Here is a 22234-nt window from a genome sequence, read left to right on the forward strand (position 1 = left end):
CTTCAGCTAAATCTGAAAAAATTTCAAACAAAAGAAAAATTAGAAAACTTGGTTAAATAAATCAATTTGTCATTAAAATACAAAAACAAAACTTATTGTTTATATTTCGGCTAATCACCAATTCTTACAGTCATTTCAGTGTTCAATAGCCAGTGTTCATTATAGGATTAAACACATTTTTCCTAGAGGTTATTGATGTGTAAACCGGGGCGGTTAACTCACAAACTGAATAAAAGTCCGAAGGACTTTTATGTCAAGTTTGTGAGTTAGAGACCCGGTTTACACATCAATAACCTCTAGAAAAAATGTGTTTAATCCTTATAATTCTTCAGCCAAACATACGCGATTATTGATTTACATTATTACTTTGATGGCTACTATATGTACCATCAGAAGCACAATGGCATGTCGTAACCAAGGAGTACGCCGCCATCTTGACTTTCTAAAAATTTAAATGTTCTATAAATGCAACAGAATCTAAAATGAACTAGCACCTACCTCAAAAACTTCATTTTGATTAGATACTATCCGAATTTGAAGCGTACAAGTAACGAAATAATCTTCCGTCTGGAAGTTTTCAATCGTATGACGCCGTGTTTTGCCATGACGTAAATTCGCCAAATTATTCGTGAAATTTCCCGGAATTTTATTCAAATTTTATTTTTATACATTTTCGAAGCTCAAGTGCATGTATTTTATTTCTTCTTTTTTTATTATTATATATGCATTAGAATAGAAACAACTGTTATGCAATTGTTTTATAATCTCAACTTGCTGAAGATCCCAGTACCCCTGCAAGAATGTGTATCGCGCATGAATAGCTTACAAAAGTAGTTTCGGAAACATGGTTTATCGAAGTGTAAACCAAGAGAAAAATTCTACTTGACCAATGCAATTCAAGTATTTATAGATATTCAAATGATATAAGAATTATTGGGTTTTATAGATATTGATAGATATACCACGGTCGTTTAAGACTAGCAGTTCTTTTGTTTCATCGTTGAAAGATATATCCAACGGTTCATTGATACCATCGTCTGCTGACAAGACAATGTCATATTTCTGTCCATCATTAGATATTTTATGTATGTTGTTTGATCCACATCCTGCTACATACAAATCCCCACGGTCATCTACAGCTACACCAATAGCACCTTTCAGGTCAGGACTGCTGTATATCTCCTCTTCTTCTCCATCCGAAGAAACTAAGAATACTTGATCATTACCAAAGTCAGTACAATATACATTATCATCCTGATTGGCACAGATATCATTAGGATCAAATGTTGTTCGTATTACTTTCAGAACTTTACCCTTGATATCCACTATTGTTAGAGTGTGAGGTTTATTTTTTACCCAGATCTTATCCTTTACAGTGGTGATTCCTCTACAGATTCCTTTAACTTTAAATCTCCTACCAGGCTTCAATGATGTCAGGTTAATGATCTGGATACCGTCATCACCAACAGATACTACAGCATGGGTTTTGTCAAATAAGCTGATATTACGTGGTTCATAATCCATATCAAGCATGCCTGAGATTGATCCATCAAGTTTACAAACACAAAGTTTAAAGAGGTCATCACAGAGGAGTAACTTATCGCCAGGAATAAAGCATCCTCTATTGATATTTACTCCATTACCTAATTTCGTGGTCTGGAATGAATGTGTCAGTGATAACTTTCTTTCGTCTTTCACTAGAAATTGACCTTGTTGATCGATATCAAGTACAGGCATTTGGACTTGGACATTTTCAACTGTTATTGTACCCAAGACTTGGACTAGTTTCTTAATTTTCGAGTCCAATTCTAACGGATGATATTTAAGTATCGGAACAGTAGCTGTTTGAATTTCTCTGATTTCTAATTCTTTCTGGTAAGTTTTTGCATCTAGAAATTTTACCACCTGGAATAAATGAACTTCTGATGTGTGATGCTTCAGTGAATTTAGATCACTTTTCCATGTAGACAGCGAGTCTGAGCTAGATTCTATGCTATTTATGTTTCGAGACACTCTCCCAGTACAATTTTCATACTTAGAATCAATATCTTTATGTATCTCTGCTTCTAACGTATCTAAATGAGCAATGACTTTCCGTTTCATTTCAGACACCCTGGTCTTTATTTTGGTACGACTTTTTTCCAAATCTACAAGTGTTTTCTCATTTTGACTCCGTCTGTTCTCTGTAACTTGACATAGGTTTGAAATTCTTCTCTCTAGATCAGAAATAGCGGTACCATCTTTCACGCCTCTAGCAGCTTTTTCAATTGAAATGATAGACTTGCAATTCTGATGTGATATCGGAACACATGACACGCAGACTACCTTGTCATGTTGACAGCAGTACAGTGCAATCTTTTGATCTGGATGATTGTCGCAGTTCTTGGACAATGTAAGAAGTGACGAACTCAGTTGTTGTATCTCTTGCGTTGGCATTACCTTGTGAGGCGGGGACATCCTTTTGTGAACTCTGGAACACGCCTTACATACAAGTTCACCGCAGTCACTGCACCAAGACACAGCTGTAATGTCTTCATCACTGCGCTGACAACCAGCACAGAATTTACTGTCCGCCATTCTGTAAGAATAGAAAAACATAGCGTCTGCAGTAAAACAAATCACTAAAAGAATGAAAATTGTTGCTGCCGTCTTTCATATGGTATGTAAAGATTTTTTGGTTAAATTAAAACATAGATATATAGACATAGCTAATATATAGTTTTATTGCATTTATCAGAAGAAAAGACATAATAACATTTGTATCCTTTTGAAGCGATAGTGATCACTCTGACCTGTCTCATTTACTTATCAGATAATAGCAGAAAAAAGTAAATGTTATATATATCTATAAGTTTTGTCTTCAAGAAATAAAAAGAAATCCAGAATGAGGTCAAAAACTAAATGTTACACAATTACAGTACATCAAGTTCTCCACATTAAATACGACAACTGGATGATAGTTTGTGACAATACAAAATATATTTTACATTATAAACAGTGTTAAAAAATTCCAGGAATGAATCTTTTGAAAAAATAAAATATAATATACAACAGTTTGAATAAATAGACGAGTAAGAATGTCTTTGAATAATTTTGGTAAATTGTAAGGAAAATAGACCAGAGACATATAAGCAAACTCTTGTTATCTTCATATCACAAGAAAACATCAATTTTATAGTGAAAATAATGAATAACAAAAAATGAGACTGGTGAGGGGGACTCCGTTTATTAACGTCTTTGGTCCAGAGAAATATCAAGAAAATTGTCAAAAACAACATCGATCTGTATTGATCAGTGATTAACACTGTCAATTTTGATGTTAAGTAAATATGAACAAATTCAAAGGGAAAATTAGTAAATTGTTTGCGTGTTTATTTAAATTGTCCCCATTTCTTTTCATCATAATGCAGAAATTAATAACGTCTTTCTGGAAAATGTCTGTATACTAAAAATGAAGGGCGAAATATACCATGCAGAGGAACAAAACACCTTATCGCTATTTAATCCAATCAAGGAAAAACAACTTCCTGTTTGGGTCACGATTCCGACAAAGTAGAGGTCATCAGTAGTGGGCTGAGGGAAGAAAAACTTTAGAAAGCGATCACGAGGAAACTTTGATAGGTTATGATCCATTTTTTCGTTTTAAATTGAAGTAAAAAAATATTTTGTTGAAAGTATTTACGATAGTTTGAACAGGTTTCATTAAAAAGTATAATACATGGTTCAGAGTCCTAGATACCTATAACTGGATAAAAAAGTTGTGTAATTTTAGAACTTATCCGGAATGGAAATAAATAGCGATTAGGTGTATCAAACTAATAGATAGAACATAAACAGACAACGCCGTGGCTAAAAAAGAAAAAAAAAGATCCAGACAACTCAGTAATTCAATTAAATATGAAAACACCTCAAAATGCCTTTGCATTTATTTTTCTAATTAATCATAAAATACACACTTGTTATGTGTTATTTTCGAAATTGTGGTTTGACATCTACTATAACTAGCCTTGGTTACCGACGTAAACAAACGATTTATATTGTCATCGTTATCATAAGAAGTTTCACTTTTCTATTTTTAATACAATTGTTAGATTAAACTTACCTATCAAGTTTGTTTAAATCAAAAACTGTGTCTTTTGTTCTTTATCAACAGAGTTAACTTAAAATTACTTTCGTTTCAGTGGAAATTCCCATTCAATTAAAGGGAGATTATTTAAATGTTCCAAAGGTGATTCGACTGAATCGGCGCGAAAATTTAAATAGCATTCGTATTTATGTTGATAAAAGAAAAAGATATTTTAAGACCGTGTAGCTAACCAATTTGTGAGTACAATAGTAGATTTGTCATAACAGTATCATCGCGAAGATAGATGCCTTTATGGTTACACAACATAGCGTTTAGCGGATTATTTTTGCGTAATCAGAGCTGTGTATATGGCATACATCTCTCGAAACATGAGACAAGAAAAGGGAACTATGTAATTTATTGCAAAAGAATTAAATTGATCCAAGGCTTTGAATAAATTTCCTTACAAATTTAAAAAAAAAAAACAATGAATCCATGGGAATTGCGCGGGGATACATTAGCAGCGGGTTAAGAGCGGCGTATAATGCCTACATCTACCCAAAAGATATGAAAATAAAAGGGAACTGACCAATCAACAAATCAATCTACGTTTATCTTCGAAAAAATCAGTAGCTTATATTAAATTCCTGGATAAATGTGCATTAATATTTGTGCTACAAAACCAAGTTTTATGTGAAAATCATGTGAAAGTCTGAACAATAAAGTCGTTCAGTCATGTTCACTTCGCTTGAAGTTATTCCAGTACTGATTCGATACTTAAAAAAAATACGTATGATGTTGATTTCTGCAACTAAAATCAAAAGGATACTGAAAGTCTAGGCATAGACTGAACAGATCTTAACCGACAACAACCAGATTGTCTGACCAGTACTGCATTTACCGGAGAGAAATTGAAAAACTAAAAATTACTTAATAATATACCTTGGTTTATGGTGATAACTTTTTAAATCAGTTATGTGTTTGTGAAAGTTTCGTCAATATATTTTAAGTATTTCCATGAAACAGATAGGAAATCATCTTTGTAATATAACCTAAAACCTTATGAATGTATTTATGAAAATTGTTGACACAAACCTATACAATACTTACAATGTACTGTACGCACGTAACAATGACAGATCTGATACTTAACGTTCGTTGACAAATTTTACCGACTTATAATATAGTATGTTGAATTATGAACCTTGCTTTGCGCTGGTATGCAAGTTTTCACTCAACCTGAAGACAATCCAATGAGCACGTTTTGGTATCTTGGACTAATTCAACGATGGTTTTACCTGGCTTTGGGAACTCATGAAAACAAAATGTTTAAAACTGTATTGAAAATGTGTGTTTGACCTGTCGAGGAATTGAACATATAACCTCTTAACCTTCTTGCGTCACACAACAAGGAGACTATTCGGACAGATTGTACAATCAAAATAAATTTACACACTCAAGTGACTGATCCTAGAGGGACAATTTTGTTTATGTGAATTCTTTATTTATTCACCATCACTACCGTCATTTCTAATGTTGGTCTAGTAAACAGTCATTTTAAATTATTAGTTTAAACATATTTAGTTATAATGGATTGGGAAACAAGTTATTACAACTTATATCAAACCATTTCCACTTTGCGGGTGCGAGTGCTGCTTTGTAGCGGTATTAGCCAGCCTTTTTTTCGGAATATTCAAGGGTGTATTTAACGTGCAAGAGATATGACTCTCTCTTAACACGGTTCAGCCATTTATCGTCCACTTCCGACATATTATCATAGTTTCCTCAAGACCATACTCGGAAATAGTGTCAAGGGAGACCCGAAAATTCAGTCTCTGACATTTTATCCCCGGAGCGAAATCGAACCAGGAACCTTTGCAATAGTAGTCCGATGCACTTTTTTTTCTTTTGATAACATTATATTCAAACATGTGCAATAAAAATTCATTAGACAGTACCTGATGTCACAAACGGATAGTTACATAGTTTAAAACTTATGCAATATTTCTGCATGGTTACCTGTAACTTTGATAACGGAATTGTCAGATATAAAAATATTTTTTCTAATAAAAAATGTTCTTTTCTCTGATTTAAAAGATAAAAATAGTGAGAGGTGTATTTTTTTAACAATGTTTTAATAGTCTTCTAAATTAAGTTTAAATTGAGGATTCAACAATATGAAATTTCTTGTTTGATAGATACTAAATCTGGATATACTCATAATGAAATTAGCGAAAAAAAATCGTCACTTCTCTTTACAAAAACATTAGCATCTCTTGGTCAAAATCAAGCGTATTTACAAAGGTATCATCAACATTACACATAAAATTGCACTAACCACTACACCACGACTCTGCCCACATAGATAAAAATTATTGATTCCTTCATAACAGTTTGACGACTTGAACATCAAATACAATGTAGTTGTGAGTAAAATTGTACTTGTAAAATTCAATGATGACTTAGCAAGATATTATGACTATTTATGTTATTGTAATTTGGATTATCTAAATAAATATAAAAATGAAGGACACGGCACGACATCTATATGTATCTATGAGACCTTTTATTAAATGTTTTCCTTGTATTATTTGGAATATAAACAAGTACTTGTACAAATGGCATTAAACATGATACATTTATCACATAAAGTTAACTATACGAGGAAGAAAATGTTTTTATGAACTTTTAAAATATTGATGAATTCATAATACATCAATATATGTATGTATACCTACTAAAATTACACTGAACATGTAAAGTGCACATATAAAAAGAAGATGTGGTATGATTGTCATTGAGACCAAATGACATAGAAATTAACAACTATATAGGTCATCGTACTACCCTCAACAATGAGCAAAGCCGATACCGCATAGTCAGCTATAAAAGCCCCCGATATGACAATGTAAAACAATTCATACGAGAAAACTAACAGCCTTATTTATTTTTTGAAAATAAACGAAAAACAAATATGTAACTGATAAACAAACGATACCAATTTCATTCTATTATTATCCACTTTTGAAACAATCCAAGTTGCTTCCCTTTGTCATGCGTAGACTGGTTATATAACAACTATATAGGTCATCGTACGGCCCTCAACAATGAGCAAAGCCGATACCGCATAGTCAGCTATAAAAGCCCCCGATATGACAATGTAAAACAATTCATACGAGAAAACTAACGGCCTTATTTATTTTTTGAAAATAAACGAAAATCAAATATGTAACCGATAAACAAACGATACCAATTTCATTCTATTATTATCCACTTTTGAAACAATCCAAGTTGCTTCCCTTCGTCAAGCGTAGACTGGTTATATATACAGTACAAAAACGGACTGCTGCCTTTGCAAAGCATGAATAGTTGAAAGTGGCGTTTTTATTCATTTATAATGTAAAATTAAAGTTCCAAGCTAAACAAACTATTAATGAAAACGGATTTTGACACGTTGCGCACAGATTTACATGATTTACTAGCTCTTCGATGTCAATTGAAATTGTCTTTTTTCAGAAAAAACGACAAATAAAATGAACATATAAATTCAAGGTCAATTATATATAGAATGGACAAAGAACGTGGCCAGTTCTTAGTATTTGTATTCATCTGATGAGTTAAGTCTTTTTCAACTGATTTTTATAGTTCGTTCAGGTTAGGGGTGGGGGTTGGTGGGTCGGAATCCAGCTAACATGTTTAACCCCACCACATTCTTTATGAATGTGCCTGTCCCAAGTCAGGACCCTGTAATTTATTGGTTGTCGCTTCTTTATTCTATTACATATGTTTTTCGTTCATTTGTTGTGTACATAAATTAGGTCGTTTGTTTTTCTCGCTTGAATTTTTTTACATTGTCATTTCGAGGCCTTTTATTGCTGACTATGCGGTATGGGTTTTGTTCATTGTTGAAGGCCGTATGGTGACCTATAGAGCCCTAAATATATTATTTTTTGTGTCATTTAGTCCGTCGTAGAAGGTTATCTCATTGGCAATCATACCACATCTTCTTTTTTTATAATAACGCTTTTCTCTTTGTTGAATGGAGTAGGATGATCTCTTTTTGTTTACACCCGTGTCATATTTTCTTTTGACATTTGATGCAGGATCTGCGTGCCCTTTATTAGCGCCTGAGATCAATCTAGGTTTTCGGTTGGGTTCGTGTCGCTCAATCTTGAGTTTTTTTAATTGTGTTTCGTGTACTTTTTTTTGTCTTTTGATAGGTTATTTTCTTTAATTGAGTTGGCATTAATGCCAGTTTGTTTTAGACTCATGTGCTTGAATATCCTTTTGGAATCAGACGCTATTCTTTTCGAAAGATGGTTTCTCAAGTACATTTGAACATCTTCTTTTTATGTATTTGGATTATATACTCAGAATAAGAGGACTTTTGTGGACTTTGTTGAATCAAAACAATACTAGTAGTATTGAAAAGTGGCTATATTCACAAGAAAATTACCTCCTGAGAACGATCATATCAGATACTATTCTTGAACTTAGTATTTCATTTCAAAACAATTTCTGGATTACTTCATATTCCTTTCAGTTCAATGTAGAAGCCAGCCAGAAAAGGATGGACGACCATGCTCATTACTATGAATATATCCATCTCCAGCATATGTGGAATGAACGCGCACAAAGACCGAATCACCTTTGATAACGTTGGCCACAACGTTCCCACTGACAGAGCCATCATCGCCATTCTTTGCTCGAAGAAATGTTACCCCATAAACTGCGTTGTTTATCATGAGTTCGGTGGGGTGTTCACCGTTCATAATTCGGGTAACCCATATGAACACGTAAACTCCACTTCTTGGTGCGGTGAAGATTCCTGTCACGTGATTATAACCGTTTCCAACATTGGTAACGGAGACGTCATATATCAATGTATGATGGGCACTAGGGTTGTTTTCTGGATTGGACATATATGAATAGAAAGCAACAAGTCCATCGCTATCAGTGTTATCTTGTGGGAAAAGAAGACGCTCTGAAAATTAAAGACGTGTAGTTTGTAATTGAATGGCGAACCTAAACCTCGAACAGCATCATTCGATAAATATCTGTTTGCATCCAATCTAAACAAATCAATATTCTAATAGTATTATTTTGTTTCTTTTTGTGTGATTTTAATATCATAAGAGTTTCACTCTTTGTCATTTTTTCTGAGTGTATTCAATAACAGAACAGAGATCAGTTAAAAAAATTGAGTTATGCCGCTTGGTGCGACGAAGAACAAAATTGAAAACTAAAACAAATAAAAAGTTGAAAATCACACAATCACTTATTTTTTATTTCATTAGAATATTATGAGTTAATATGTACTCTATATAGTCGGGTTGTTGTCTCTTCGACACATTTCCCATTCCCATTCTCAATTTTATTTTACAAACATACATTTGTATTATTTCTGAGTCTATTATCGACAAACAGCCACAATTATAATATATATCAAAATATCAAATTAAAGTTGTTCAAACCTTACCTTTCCGGGAATTTGCATTAAATTTTGGATTAACCATTTCTTTAACAATTCCATCAACAATTCCACTATTATAATCCGTATGTTCATGCTGATCCACATTTGCATGTTGAGAAATATTACTGCTTTTCACATTGTACTCCTTCGGTTTGGAATATTTCCAAACAAAATTATTTTCAATCACTTTCAAACGACGTTCCAGTTTCCTACGGTATTCTATGTCAGTTTTCTTATCGGTCATTAAATCTTGAATTTTGTTTCTTTGGATAGTAACTGTTGTTTCAAGATCGTATATCCGGGCACTTTGTTTTTGAACGACATTATCTAATTTCTGAACGGTTTCTCGCATTTCTAACATATCTTTATAGATCATTTTTAAATCAATTCCGTCGTTTTCAAGTTTTCCGTAAACATGGCTTATTATAAAACAAAGACAAAAAAAAATGAGACATATTGAGTGAATCATTTCAGTAGATAATTTGTGGTATGAACTCTAAAAGTATTTATCTCGTTCTGAAAGTTTCGATAAGAATCAACCTTGTAAATGAACTATTCATATCATTTCAGTTCAGAGGCGTAGGAGCCGAGGTCAGGCTAACCTCTCACGAAACTGAATATAATATATAAAAGAAGTGAAAAGAAAAGGAACACTGGCTGAAGTCCCAAAACCTGAATAAAATTATTTGTGGGATATACAATGAGACAGCAACCGAACAAAGAAACGAACTACAAAATGTAAGACAGCAAACCTCAAAGATCGCCTCAAATAACGATTTGCCAATATCTCACTTATTTAAGCTCTGCATGTTTCGACTCTTAAACTGATGTTCAGTGGCTATCGTTTGTTGATGTGGTTCATACGTGTTTTTCGTATCTCGTTTTTTATATGGATAAGACAATTGTTTTTCCGTTTGAATGGTGTGATGTACCACCAGTAATTAAATGTAATGACAACCGAATGCGATTTGAACCTTCATCCAAGCTGATGTTAAATGAAAGGACTTGCCTTTTTAGCTCACCTGGCCTAAAAGGCCATGTGAGCTTTTCTCATCACTTGGCGTCCGTCGTCGTCGTCGTCGTCGTCTGTCGTCGTTAACAATTTTTCAAACATCTTCTCCTCTGAAACTACTGAATGGATTTGAATGAAACTTAACATGATTGTTCCTTAGTATATCCTGCACAAAATGTGCGCTTCGATTTTTGATCCGTCAAAAAACATGGCCGCCGTTACTTAAAATAGAACATAGGGGTCAAATGCAGTTTTTGGCTTATATCTCAAAAACGAAAGCATTTAGAGCAAATCTGACATGGGGTAAAAATGTTCATTAGGTCAAGATCTATCAGCCCTGAAATTTTCAGATGAATCAAACAAACCATTGTTGGGTTGCTGCCACTTAATTGGTAATTTTAAGGAAATTTTGCAGTTTTTGGTCATTATCTTGAATATTATTATAGATAAAGATAAACTGTAAACAGCAAAAAAGATCAGCAAAGTAAGATCTACAAATAAGTTAATATGACCAAAATTGTCAATTGACCCCTTAAGGGGTTATTGTCCTTTAATGACAATTTTTCACAATTTGTTCATCATATTTGCTAACTTTAAAAAATCTTCTCCTCTGAAACTACTGAATGGATTTGGTTAAAACTTAGCATGGTTGTTCCTTAGATTATCCTGCACAAAGTGTGTGCTTTGATTTTTGATCCGTCAAAAAACATGGCCGCCGTTACTTAAAATAGAACATAGGGGTCAAATGCAGTTTTTGGCTTATATCTCAAAAACGAAAGCATTAAGAGCAAATCTGACATGGAGTAAAAATGTTCATTAGGTCAATATCTATATATCAGCCCTGAAATTTTCAGATGAATCAAACAAACCATTGTTGGGTTGCTGCCACTTAATTGGTAATTTTAAGGAAAATTTGCAGTTTTTGGTCATTATCTTGAATATTATTATAGATAAAGATAAACTGTAAACAGCAAAAAAGATCAGCAAAGTAAGATCTACAAATAAGTTAATATGACCAAAATTGTCAATTGACCCCTTAAGGGGTTATTGTCCTTTAATGACAATTTTTCACAATTTGTTCATCATATTTGCTAACTTTAAAAAATCTTCTCCTCTGAAACTACTGAATGGATTTGGTTAAAACTTAGCATGGTTGTTCCTTAGATTATCCTGCACAAAGTGTGTGCTTTGATTTTTGATCCGTCAAAAAACATGGCCGCCGTTACTTAAAATAGAACATAGGGGTCAAATGCAGTTTTTGGCTTATATCTCAAAAACGAAAGCATTAAGAGCAAATCTGACATGGGGTAAAAATGTTCATTAGGTCAAGATCTATCAGCCCTGAAATTTTCAGATGAATCAAACATCCAATTGTTGGGTTGCTGCCACTTAATTGATAATTTTAAGGAAATTTTGCAGTTTTTGGTCATTATCTTGAATATTATTATAGATAAAGATAAACTGTAAACAGCAAATATGATCAGCAAAGTAAGATCTACAAATAAGTCAATTTGACCAAAATTATCAATTGACCTCTTTAGGAGTTATTGCCCTTTAAAGACTTTTTTCACAATTTGTTCATCATGTTGACTTACTTTAAAAAATCTTCTCTTATGAAACTGCTGTATCAATTTCAACCAAACTTAGGCTAAATGAGTTTCAGAGTATCTAGTATAAATTTTATATTTCATTTCCTTGTATGTCAAGAAACATAGCTCCTATGGCTAAAATAGAACATAGGAGAAAATGATTTTTTTTTGCTTTTGAAGAAAATAGGACGATTCAAAGAACATTTAAATAAATTGAAAAGCCAAAATAATCATTGATGAGAGATTAAACCAAAAAAATTCAGGTGAGCGATTCAGGCTCTTGAGAGCCTCTTGTTTTATACGGTTTTAATCATTAAAGCATTCTCTCAACTAAAACTTTCACAATCGCAAGGAGAAACACACCATTTAATTTGAACCTTTCAATTTTCGTTTTGCATGAACCCCCTGAGGGGTTCATGCCTATATATTGGCAAGTTTTGGATGTGTCTATGGGCCACTCGATATCTCTCGGCCTGAAGTCAGAATAAATTTCTCGGAACGTCTCGAAAGTTTTCGGTTATTTATACAGGTCTTAACAGGTCGTTATCAAGTCTTTGATGTGGTCCCTTGATGGCCCTTGACGATGCAATTATATGTTCTAAAACTACCACTGTACACTGATTGTATCTAGGTCAATTATTATAACGTGGTAGTGTCTGTTATCTCGATCACATGAAAACTAATTATTTTTGAAGATTGAATCACGGGATACTGTGTATTCCATCATTGACTTACGAGAGAGAACATTCTGATTAAAATATTAATATAAGATCGGAAAACAGAGAAATAATATTCTTCTCAAATTTATTTTATTCAATCCGAATCAAAGAAATATATATTAAATATATACTGTATTTAATGTTTGAATTGATTTAAGTAAAATCAGGAAATCCTTAAATCCTTGAGATGTTTTATGAGACCAAAACAAGTCTTTTCATGAGAAATCCCAATCAATTGCATGCCACAGTTTTCACCGCATACACCATCTTCCATGAGAACAAAATGTAAAGATATGATAGATTATACAAATGCATCCAGAATTCTAGATTATAAAGCAAACTGAGTGCATAAATTCATATTGCGACAGGTTTGTGCAATTTGCATAAATCATCCGGTTAGTAGAAATTAGGATTTGCCAAAGAGTTGTAATCGGAAACATTATATACATTCCCAAGTAATAAATAAAATAGTCGAGCTTTAAAATAACTAATCAAATAGAAGCTGTAAGTATATACGTCCAACTGGCTTCTTCTATTCACAGTCAATTATTTCAATTCAAAAGCAAACACAATTTCAGCAACAATCTTTTGGTGACCCGGCAGTCAGCGGTTTTGGGTTCATGTATTGCTTTTCTTTTTTTTTAAAGAAAGCAACTTGTTTTAAAAGACGACAACTATGTACATTAGTATCTAAGTACCTGTACTAGTTAACGAAGACTGTTTTGTATCATGTTTAACCTATATATTAAATATGAAAAGTTAAATAGTTGAAGCTTTTCTTTGGTAAATTGGTTTTCCAATCTGTAGTGCCTAAATAGGGTTTTTATGTCATCTTTATACGCCATTTCCCCCTCATTTTCAATATTTTAAAATGGAAAAACAAGAACAAAAAACAAGAATGTGTCCCCAGTTCACGGATATCCAATCCGCACTTTCATTTTATATGTTCAGTGAACCGTGAAAATGGGGGAAAATCTCTAATTTGACATTAAAATTACATCATGAGGAACATGCAGGTTGATTGGACTTCAACTTCATCAAAAAACTACGTAGATCAAAAACTTTAACCTAAAGCTAGACAGACGGACGAACGGACAGACGAACGAACGGACGCATAGAGCAAATAACATAAATGGGGCATAAAAACAATCTATACGAAGGTCAATTCCTCTTCCGTCTATTAAATGTAAGAATATTTCTTCATTTTCCTTTAAATAAGTTCACTGTAATAGTTTCTATTTAAATTAATATAATTCAGTACGGGTCCAAGTAGTCCCACAAAATTTCACTGTAGGAAGTCCATGTAAGCATATATCTTGCACTTATAAGCTTTTTTTATATGATAAAAAGTAGTTTTCAGACTTATTATAAACTTTCCCGGTTAAATGATGTCTTCAGAATAGTTAGTACATATGTGCGCAAAAACATTTTTATTTGATTGGCTGATGAAATTGTCATTGTCATACTGTAGATAAATTTATTATGAACTATGATTAAAGTGGATAAAATTCTTGATATTAAAGATGAACGATCTCTATATTTTATTTTATAATATGAAAGTTATGTTGTCAAATATAAACCGTTGATTTAACTTGTTTATACCATGTATACGGAATTGTAGGTTTTAATTTGGAATTACATGTGCTACATTGTATAAGATTTGAAAAAACCACACGAAATGAAATTTAAAAAACAAAACTTTTCTGTTTTCCCAGTTTAATTGAATAGTAGTTTTTAAACAGCACAAATTCGTCCGAACGGGTTAAGAACTTCAAATGAATGTCAGTTTCCACTTTGTTAATTTCACATATGAATGAAATATTTCATTTCGATTGTTTTTGTGAAATTTAATAAAAGGCCAAATAATTAAAAGAATAGAAATAAATGACCCGTCAATAGATTTAAAAACTAGACTAAAATATCGTCATTAAATGCATATTTTCTTTCTTTAACAGGAATGTGATTTAAAAAACAGGTTAGTCAATGTTTTAATTATTTTTTTAAATATCTAAATTTTTGTTCTTGTTTTTAATTAATTATTTTCTCTTATTTGAAAAATTAAAGAAAGAACTATATACGTTTTGGTGGTTATGACGAAGAGGGGAAAAGTAAATGCATCAAGTGTAAAAATGAAAACTTTTTTAACGTAAAAGCTAACGGTCTGATTTATGTATAAAGTAATGAATAAAAAACAAATTCGATAAACAGCGACAAACGATAACTTCTGAATGACAGGCTTCTGACTTGGATCAACCACATACATAATGGGTTGGGGTAAAACATGTTAGGAGGCCGTTAAAGGGGGGGGGGGGTGCTCGGAAGAACGTGAAATAAAATTTCTGCCATTTCACGATGAACAAACAATCAAAAATATCTTGCACGTTGATCTTTTTTAACGATTTCACGAAAGACGGTGAATAACAAACCTTTTTCACGGCTGCACGTGAAATAAAAATGGTAAAACACGTTGCACGAAAATAACGCTTTACCACCCTCTGTTAGTGGTCGTCCATGCTACAGATACCCAAAAAATCTTATACTATACAGAATATTATTGACCTGAAATTCTCCTGTCGCCTTTACTGTAAAGATTATCGTTTGGTTGTGTGGGATGTACAAATACGCAGCCACACCCGGTTAGAATGTGAATGTTTGCCCTTTACATGGTTTCTAGTGCGATTCTCTCAGCAGTCCGTAGGTGGTGTGCTGCCAGTTAAGATATCTGCCGAATCCGGTCGCCCATTTTTTTTTTCAAATGTCATTCCATTTTCCCCCTAATAATAATCCTACATGTATGTGTCATGTGTTGTATTATTGAATTTGTATCAAATATTTGCCACTGAACTTTAAACATTCACCTAATCAACTATAGCCATGGGTCAATGCCATACATTTGTTTGTCAAACTGGAAATTCTCTCTAGTTGAATAGTTTGAATAACTTCAAAATACACTACCAATGATTTTCATCAAGTTAGTTTAAAGATGGTCGCTTCTCTTGCTTTTGAACTTTTGTCAGTAATTTGGAATCCTTTAGTTTTTTCCATGTGGTGTCATAAATATGTGTCCACCCACATCTGCTTTTTAACTTTTTAACAGTTTTATTTCTTTTAAAAGTTTTTTAATTTTTTTTATAAATCCTTGTTATTTTTTAGATTTTAAAAGAAAAAGTGCCAATGGTAAATGTATGAAAAGTCCTGACAAAATCATTTACCGCCAAATGCTTAATGGCTAATAACCAAAAAAAACAAGGACATGAATCTTTATTTTTTCTGCTTTTATGATTTTGTTACATATATATTCCATGCATTTGTGCGGTCATTTCGAATAAAAAGACACATGTACAAGTACTAACCAGTTACATAAAAAAGCACAGTATAATATAGTGAAAGGTAGAGATAAAACATTTATTAATTATCAACTGATTTTATATGATTTAAGTTGAGACATTTTATTCGTAGATACATTTTGTCTGCTTTTATTATAGAAATGACAACACACGACGGGGAGGAGAAAGACTGGCAATCTGGTCGTTCTATTGCAGAATGTAACCGGTATATGTTCGCGCATCAGTTGGGATGTGACGTCACATTTCTTGTCGGAAACGATTCTAAGCCAATTCCAGCACATAAGTATGTCCTCGCTAGCAGAAGTTCTGTTTTCTTCGCCATGTTTTATGGAGCAGTAGCAGAAACAAATGAAGAGATTCCAATCCCAGATATAGAACCGGAAGTGTTTTCTACTCTGCTTAAGTATGTTTAGCTTCTTGCTTCAATTCACTTCAAAAGTGAATAAAAAAAAACAATTGAACATATGTACATTGTGTACCACATCTTAATGAGAACTATGATGGGGTTCCTTCATTTCTGTTTATTTTTATTTATTTTTATGACTCTTTTGAATTCTTTAACTAAATTAAACATTATTCTCTTTAATGTATATATTTAAGCACACAATTATTTTTCATTCTATAATCGTTTGGCCTAATGTTCTAAATCACTTTTCTCTTTAATTTTCTTTTATTTGGCTTTTGCCCTTTATTCTGTATGCTTTGCCAATTATTATCTAGTCTGTACACACCACCTAGACCCTTCTATATTTTCAAGGCAAAATGTCGGCATATACTAAAGTATCCCCCCCCCCCCCGGCCGAAAAAAACTTTTCTAGGGACACTCTTTAATTTGCCAATGTATACAAAGTAAGAAAATGTGCTAAAAATATAATAGCCCATGAGACAACGATCCACAAAAGATCATATTACGTAGACTTTTATAGCTATTCTAAAGAACCACAACGCCTTCAAAAATGAGCAAAACTCACACACAGTACATGCCTTGGTTTTTAAAAGGGGGTCCCCAACACAGGATAAAAAGGAGGGTTCCCGGAATTATATGTCCCCCAGTCAAATGCATTAATCGTCGAAAAGGGGGGGGGGTCCAACCCGAGTACCGCACAATGGCGAAATTATTCCTCCGTGTAAGTTTTGTAACACCACATCACTATTCAAAATTCCTGAATCAAATATAACAAATAATTTTAGCTAGAAAAAAAAATCATTAAGCCTATCATTTCCGTTCCAGAAAGTTTTCATTGTATAAGAGATATTTCAAATATTAATTTTCATTTCTAATATTTTCAGATATTTATACTACGACGATCTTGCAGTAAGTGGCGAGCAGACTGCTAGTTTAATGTATGCAGCAAATAAATACTGCGTGACAAAAGTAGTAAGAAAATGTCGCAAACTACTACAGGAAGCGCTGACAGTTGACACAGTATGTTCTACAATGGAGAGTGCGCATCTTTTTGACGACCACGAATTACACAAAAAATGTCTTGAGATGATTTTGCTAGAGCCTCAAAAATGTCTCCAGTCGGAAGCGTTTCTTCATTTATGTCCGGATTGCTTAATGCCGATTATATCGTCCGATGATCTTATAATCGACGAAGCCACAGTGCTAAATGTATTGTTAAAATGGGCGGAAACCGAATGTAGACGACAGCAACTCACCGTATGTGATGTTAACATAAAGAATGTTTTGGGAAAAGTTTTGTACGAAGTCCGGTTTCCGGTGATGGATATTCAATTTTTCGCCGATAAAGTTGGCAAAAGAGATATACTTTCAAAGTCCGAGCGGATCAGCGTGTTTACTTTCCTATGCGGCTCTTCGAAGTCTATTCCTGATGACCTATTTAAAACAACTCCCCGGGGACAACGCCAACTTCAAACAACGATAGCCCTGCAAGACCCTCAAACTCCACAAAACACGCATACACCACAACAGAGGATATGTCTGCGATTTCTGCGTGATGGACATGTTGCGTTACGAAATGAAAATTTATGGTATGTAGGTCAAAAGTCAGACAAAATAGACTTTTCGGCATCCAAAACAATATACATTCATGGAATCATTCTATACGGTTGCGGAGTTGAATCCGCATCTTATACAGTCGAAGCCACCATTTTGAGAGCAGGACTTTCAACGACCAACCTTTCAAAAGTTCATACAAAAGTTGCAGTTAACAAAGAAAAGACATTCAACATCTTATTTCCAAAATCAATATACATAGTCCCAAACATTCGCTATACAATAACTGTAATAATGCAAGGACCTAGAACATACTGGGGAGAAGGCGGGGAAGAGCATGTGACATCAGAAGGAGTAAAATTTGAATTTAGCAAAACAATTGGAGAAACAAACGGAACTGATACTGATCATGGACAAATTCCGGGATTGTTATTTTCTAAATAAAAGTCACTAGTGTGGATCTAGCCGGCCTTAATATTCATGAGGCTAGCCGTCAATAATATTCATGAGATCAAAACCGCATTCGATGAAATGTTTTGGGTAGTTATTAGATTGTGACAATAAAATAAATTTTGCTGTCAATATCCATTATGGTTATGCTATTTATAGCAATATAAAGTAATTAAGAAATATTAAGCCAATAGGTGTCTTCTGTAAGGTCCGCGTCATTTAAAATGAAAGTAAATGAAAAGTTTAATTGCATTGCCTCACACAACACAAAACAATTATGATCATTAAAATGTTGTTATTATTGAATCAATGTAAACTTTAATAATTAAAACAAGATGATTAAATAGAGGGTAATTAAATGGAATTAATTGTCATATGGGCATTCCATAATCTGTTCGTTGTCTACAAATATAGTCCAATTCTAAAACTAAAATATACAATACATATGATAGTATCACACAATTAAAAAGATCAGAAAAACAAGAAACATAGTTAATTGAAGACATATAATAAACAGAAAAATAGAAACTGTCAATTACTATTTCAATGACATAATTCTTCAAAATTACGGAGATCAATAAGAGTCTTTAATCTTTAATTCAGTCCATATTATTGCCTCTAAAATGGCCCATATCACTTATGCCCTAGATCCGTACGAGTTAGTCAGAAAAGGATAAGGGGGGGGGGGACCCTGGTATATCACAAATTCGAAAATGAACTATTGCCGGCTGGCCAAACGAAGAGATTCTCCACGTGGGCAATGATACCAGAGGAAGAGGTACTTATTGCCTTTAAAATGGCCCATAGCACTTATACCCTAGACCCGTACGAGTTTGTCAGTAGAGGGTTCAAAGGGGGGATATGGAATCCAAGATACAACGAATTCGAACTGAACTATTGACGGCTGGCCAAACTAAGAGATTCTCTACACCGACCATTATACCAGAGGTAGAGGTTGGTATTGCCTCTAAAATGGCCTATAGCACTTATGCCCTAGACCCGTACGAGTTAGTCAGAAAAGGATAAGGGGGGTACCCTGGTATATCACAAATTCGAAAATGAACTATTGCCGGCTGGCCAAACGAAGAGATTCTCCACGTGGGCAATGATACCAGAGGAAGAGGTACTTATTGCCTTTAAAATGGCCCATAGCACTTATACCCTAGACCCGTACGAGTTTGTCAGTAGAGGGTTCAAAGGGGGGATATGGAATCCAAGATACAACGAATTCGAACTGAACTATTGCCGGCTGGCCAAACTAAGAGATTCTCCACACCGACCATTATACCAGAGGTAGAGGTTGGTATTGCCTCTAAAATGGCCTATAGCACTTATGCCCTAGACCCGTACGAGTTAGTCAGAAAAGGATAAGGGGGGGTACCCTGGTATATCACAAATTCGAAAATGAACTATTGCCGGCTGGCCAAACGAAGAGATTCTCCACGTGGGCAATGATACCAGAGGAAGAGGTACTTATTGCCTTTAAAATGGCCCATAGCACTTATACCCTAGACCCGTACGAGTTTGTCAGTAGAGGGTTCAAAGGGGGGATATGGAATCCAAGATACAACGAATTCGAACTGAACTATTGCCGGCTGGCCAAACTAAGAGATTCTCCACACCGACCATTATACCAGAGGTAGAGGTTGGTATTGCCTCTAAAATGGCCTATAGCACTTATGCCCTAGACCCGTACGAGTTAGTCAGAAAAGGATAAGGGGGGGTACCCTGGTATATCACAAATTCGAAAATGAACTATTGCCGGCTGGCCAAACGAAGAGATTCTCCACGTGGGCAATGATACCAGAGGAAGAGGTACTTATTGCCTTTAAAATGGCCCATAGCACTTATACCCTAGACCCGTACGAGTTTGTCAGTAGAGGGTTCAAAGGGGGGATATGGAATCCAAGATACAACGAATTCGAACTGAACTATTGCCGGCTGGCCAAACTAAGAGATTCTCCACACCGACCATTATACCAGAGGTAGAAGTTGGTATTGCCTCTAAAATGGCCTATAGCACTTATGCCCTAGACCCGTACGAGTTAGTCAGAAAAGGATAAGGGGGGTACCCTGGTATATCACAAATTCGAAAATGAACTATTGCCGGCTGGCCAAACGAAGAGATTCTCCACGTGGGCAATGATACCAGAGGAAGAGGTACTTATTGCCTTTAAAATGGCCCATAGCACTTATACCCTAGACCCGTACGAGTTTGTCAGTAGAGGGTTCAAAGGGGGGATATGGAATCCAAGATACAACGAATTCGAACTGAACTATTGCCGGCTGGCCAAACTAAGAGATTCTCTACACCGATCATTATACCAGAGGTAGAGGTTGGTATTGCCTCTAAAATGGCCTATAGCACTTATGCCCTAGACCCGTACGAGTTTGTCAGTAGAGGGTAAAAAGGGGGATGTGGTACTCCGATTCATCTCGAAGTCGAAACAAACTATTGCCGGATGGCCAAACTAAGAAATTCTCCACGTGGGTCATTATATCAGAGGAAGAAGTAGGCATTGCCTCTAAAATGACCCATATTACTTATTCCCTAGACCCGTACGACTTAGTCAACAAAGAGAAAGGTAGGTACCTTTATATATCTCAAAGTCGAATTGAACTATTGACGACTTGTCAAACTAAAAGATTCTCCTCATGAACCATGATACAGAGGTTAAGGTAATAATTGCCTTTAAAATGACCAGCAAGTAAAAGTATGTTTGAATATTTTGATATACACGAGTACTTCCCTTACCCTTTTCCTACCAATACGTACGGATCTATGATATACGATATATGGGCCTTTTTAGAGAAAACAACTACGTTAATCTTTTTAATAGTCCACAAGGAGAATCTCTTATTTTGGTCTTTGTGATATACAAGAGTCCTACTTTCCCTTTGCTGTCCAACAGGTACGAGTCTAGGACATAAAAACCATGCGTAATTTTCGGTGTAATATTATTCTCTACATCTGATATATTGGTTAACGCCATCAGGGTTAGTGCTATGGCCCATTTTAAAGGCAATGACAACCTCTACCTCTGCTAAAATGGTCCACGTTTAGAATATCTTAGTCAGTCAGCTGACAATATTTCATTTCGACTTCGTTGTACACCGGGATACCATATCCCCCTTTAAACCGTCTGCTGTCAAATTTGTACGGATCTAGGGTATAAGTGTCATGGGCCATTTTAGGGGCAATGCCCACCTCTACCACTGGTATAATGCCCCACATGGAGACTCCCTTAGTTTGGCCAGCCGGCAATAGTTTATTTCGACTTCGTTGTAAACAGAGGTACCACCTCCCCCTTTTAACCCCTTGCTAACAAAATCGTACCGGTCTAGGGCATAAGTGCTATATGCCATTTTAAAGGCTGGGTCCACTTCTATCTCTGGTATAATGGTCCACGTGGAGAATCTCTTAGTTTGGCCAGCCGGCAACAGTTCATTTCGACTTTGTGATATTCGAGGGTACCCCTTTACCCTTTGCTGACTAATTCGTACGGATCTAGGGCATAAGTGTTATGGGCCATTTTAGAGGCAATGCCCACCTCTATCACTGGTATTATGGCCCACGTGGAGAATCCCTTAGTGTGGGCAGCCGGCAATAGTTTATTT

The 22234-nt window shown here is 34.6% G+C and overlaps 3 protein-coding genes across 3 annotated transcripts; 1 reads left to right on the plus strand and 2 right to left on the minus strand.

Annotated features, from left to right (window-relative positions):
- Positions 1-695: 695 nt before the first annotated feature.
- LOC139502387 (uncharacterized) lies at positions 696-4197 on the minus strand. Its single transcript, XM_071291833.1, has 2 exons — positions 4103-4197; positions 696-2578 (listed from the first exon to the last, which is right to left on the minus strand). Exon 2 carries the CDS (start codon positions 2575-2577, stop codon positions 931-933), a length of 1647 nt encoding a protein of 548 aa, XP_071147934.1. The 5' UTR covers position 2578; positions 4103-4197; the 3' UTR covers positions 696-930.
- Positions 4198-8482: 4285 nt separating this feature from the next.
- LOC139502755 (uncharacterized) lies at positions 8483-10040 on the minus strand. Its single transcript, XM_071292335.1, has 2 exons — positions 9546-10040; positions 8483-9050 (listed from the first exon to the last, which is right to left on the minus strand). The coding sequence occupies exons 1-2, from the start codon at positions 10006-10008 to the stop codon at positions 8611-8613; spliced, it is 903 nt and encodes a 300-aa protein (XP_071148436.1). The 5' UTR covers positions 10009-10040; the 3' UTR covers positions 8483-8610.
- Positions 10041-14784: 4744 nt separating this feature from the next.
- LOC139502950 (BTB/POZ domain-containing protein 6-like) lies at positions 14785-18582 on the plus strand (the record flags this gene model as incomplete). Its single annotated transcript, XM_071292620.1, is given in 3 exon segments — positions 14785-14834; positions 16345-16609; positions 17497-18582. Coding segments are annotated over 2 exon segments (1349 nt in total), but the record flags the coding sequence as incomplete, so codon positions are not given.
- Between the last annotated feature and the right edge of the window lie 3652 nt (positions 18583-22234).

This window comes from Mytilus edulis, chromosome 14 (assembly GCF_963676685.1).
Source record: "Mytilus edulis chromosome 14, xbMytEdul2.2, whole genome shotgun sequence".
In the NCBI taxonomy this organism is placed as follows: domain Eukaryota; kingdom Metazoa; phylum Mollusca; class Bivalvia; order Mytilida; family Mytilidae; genus Mytilus; species Mytilus edulis.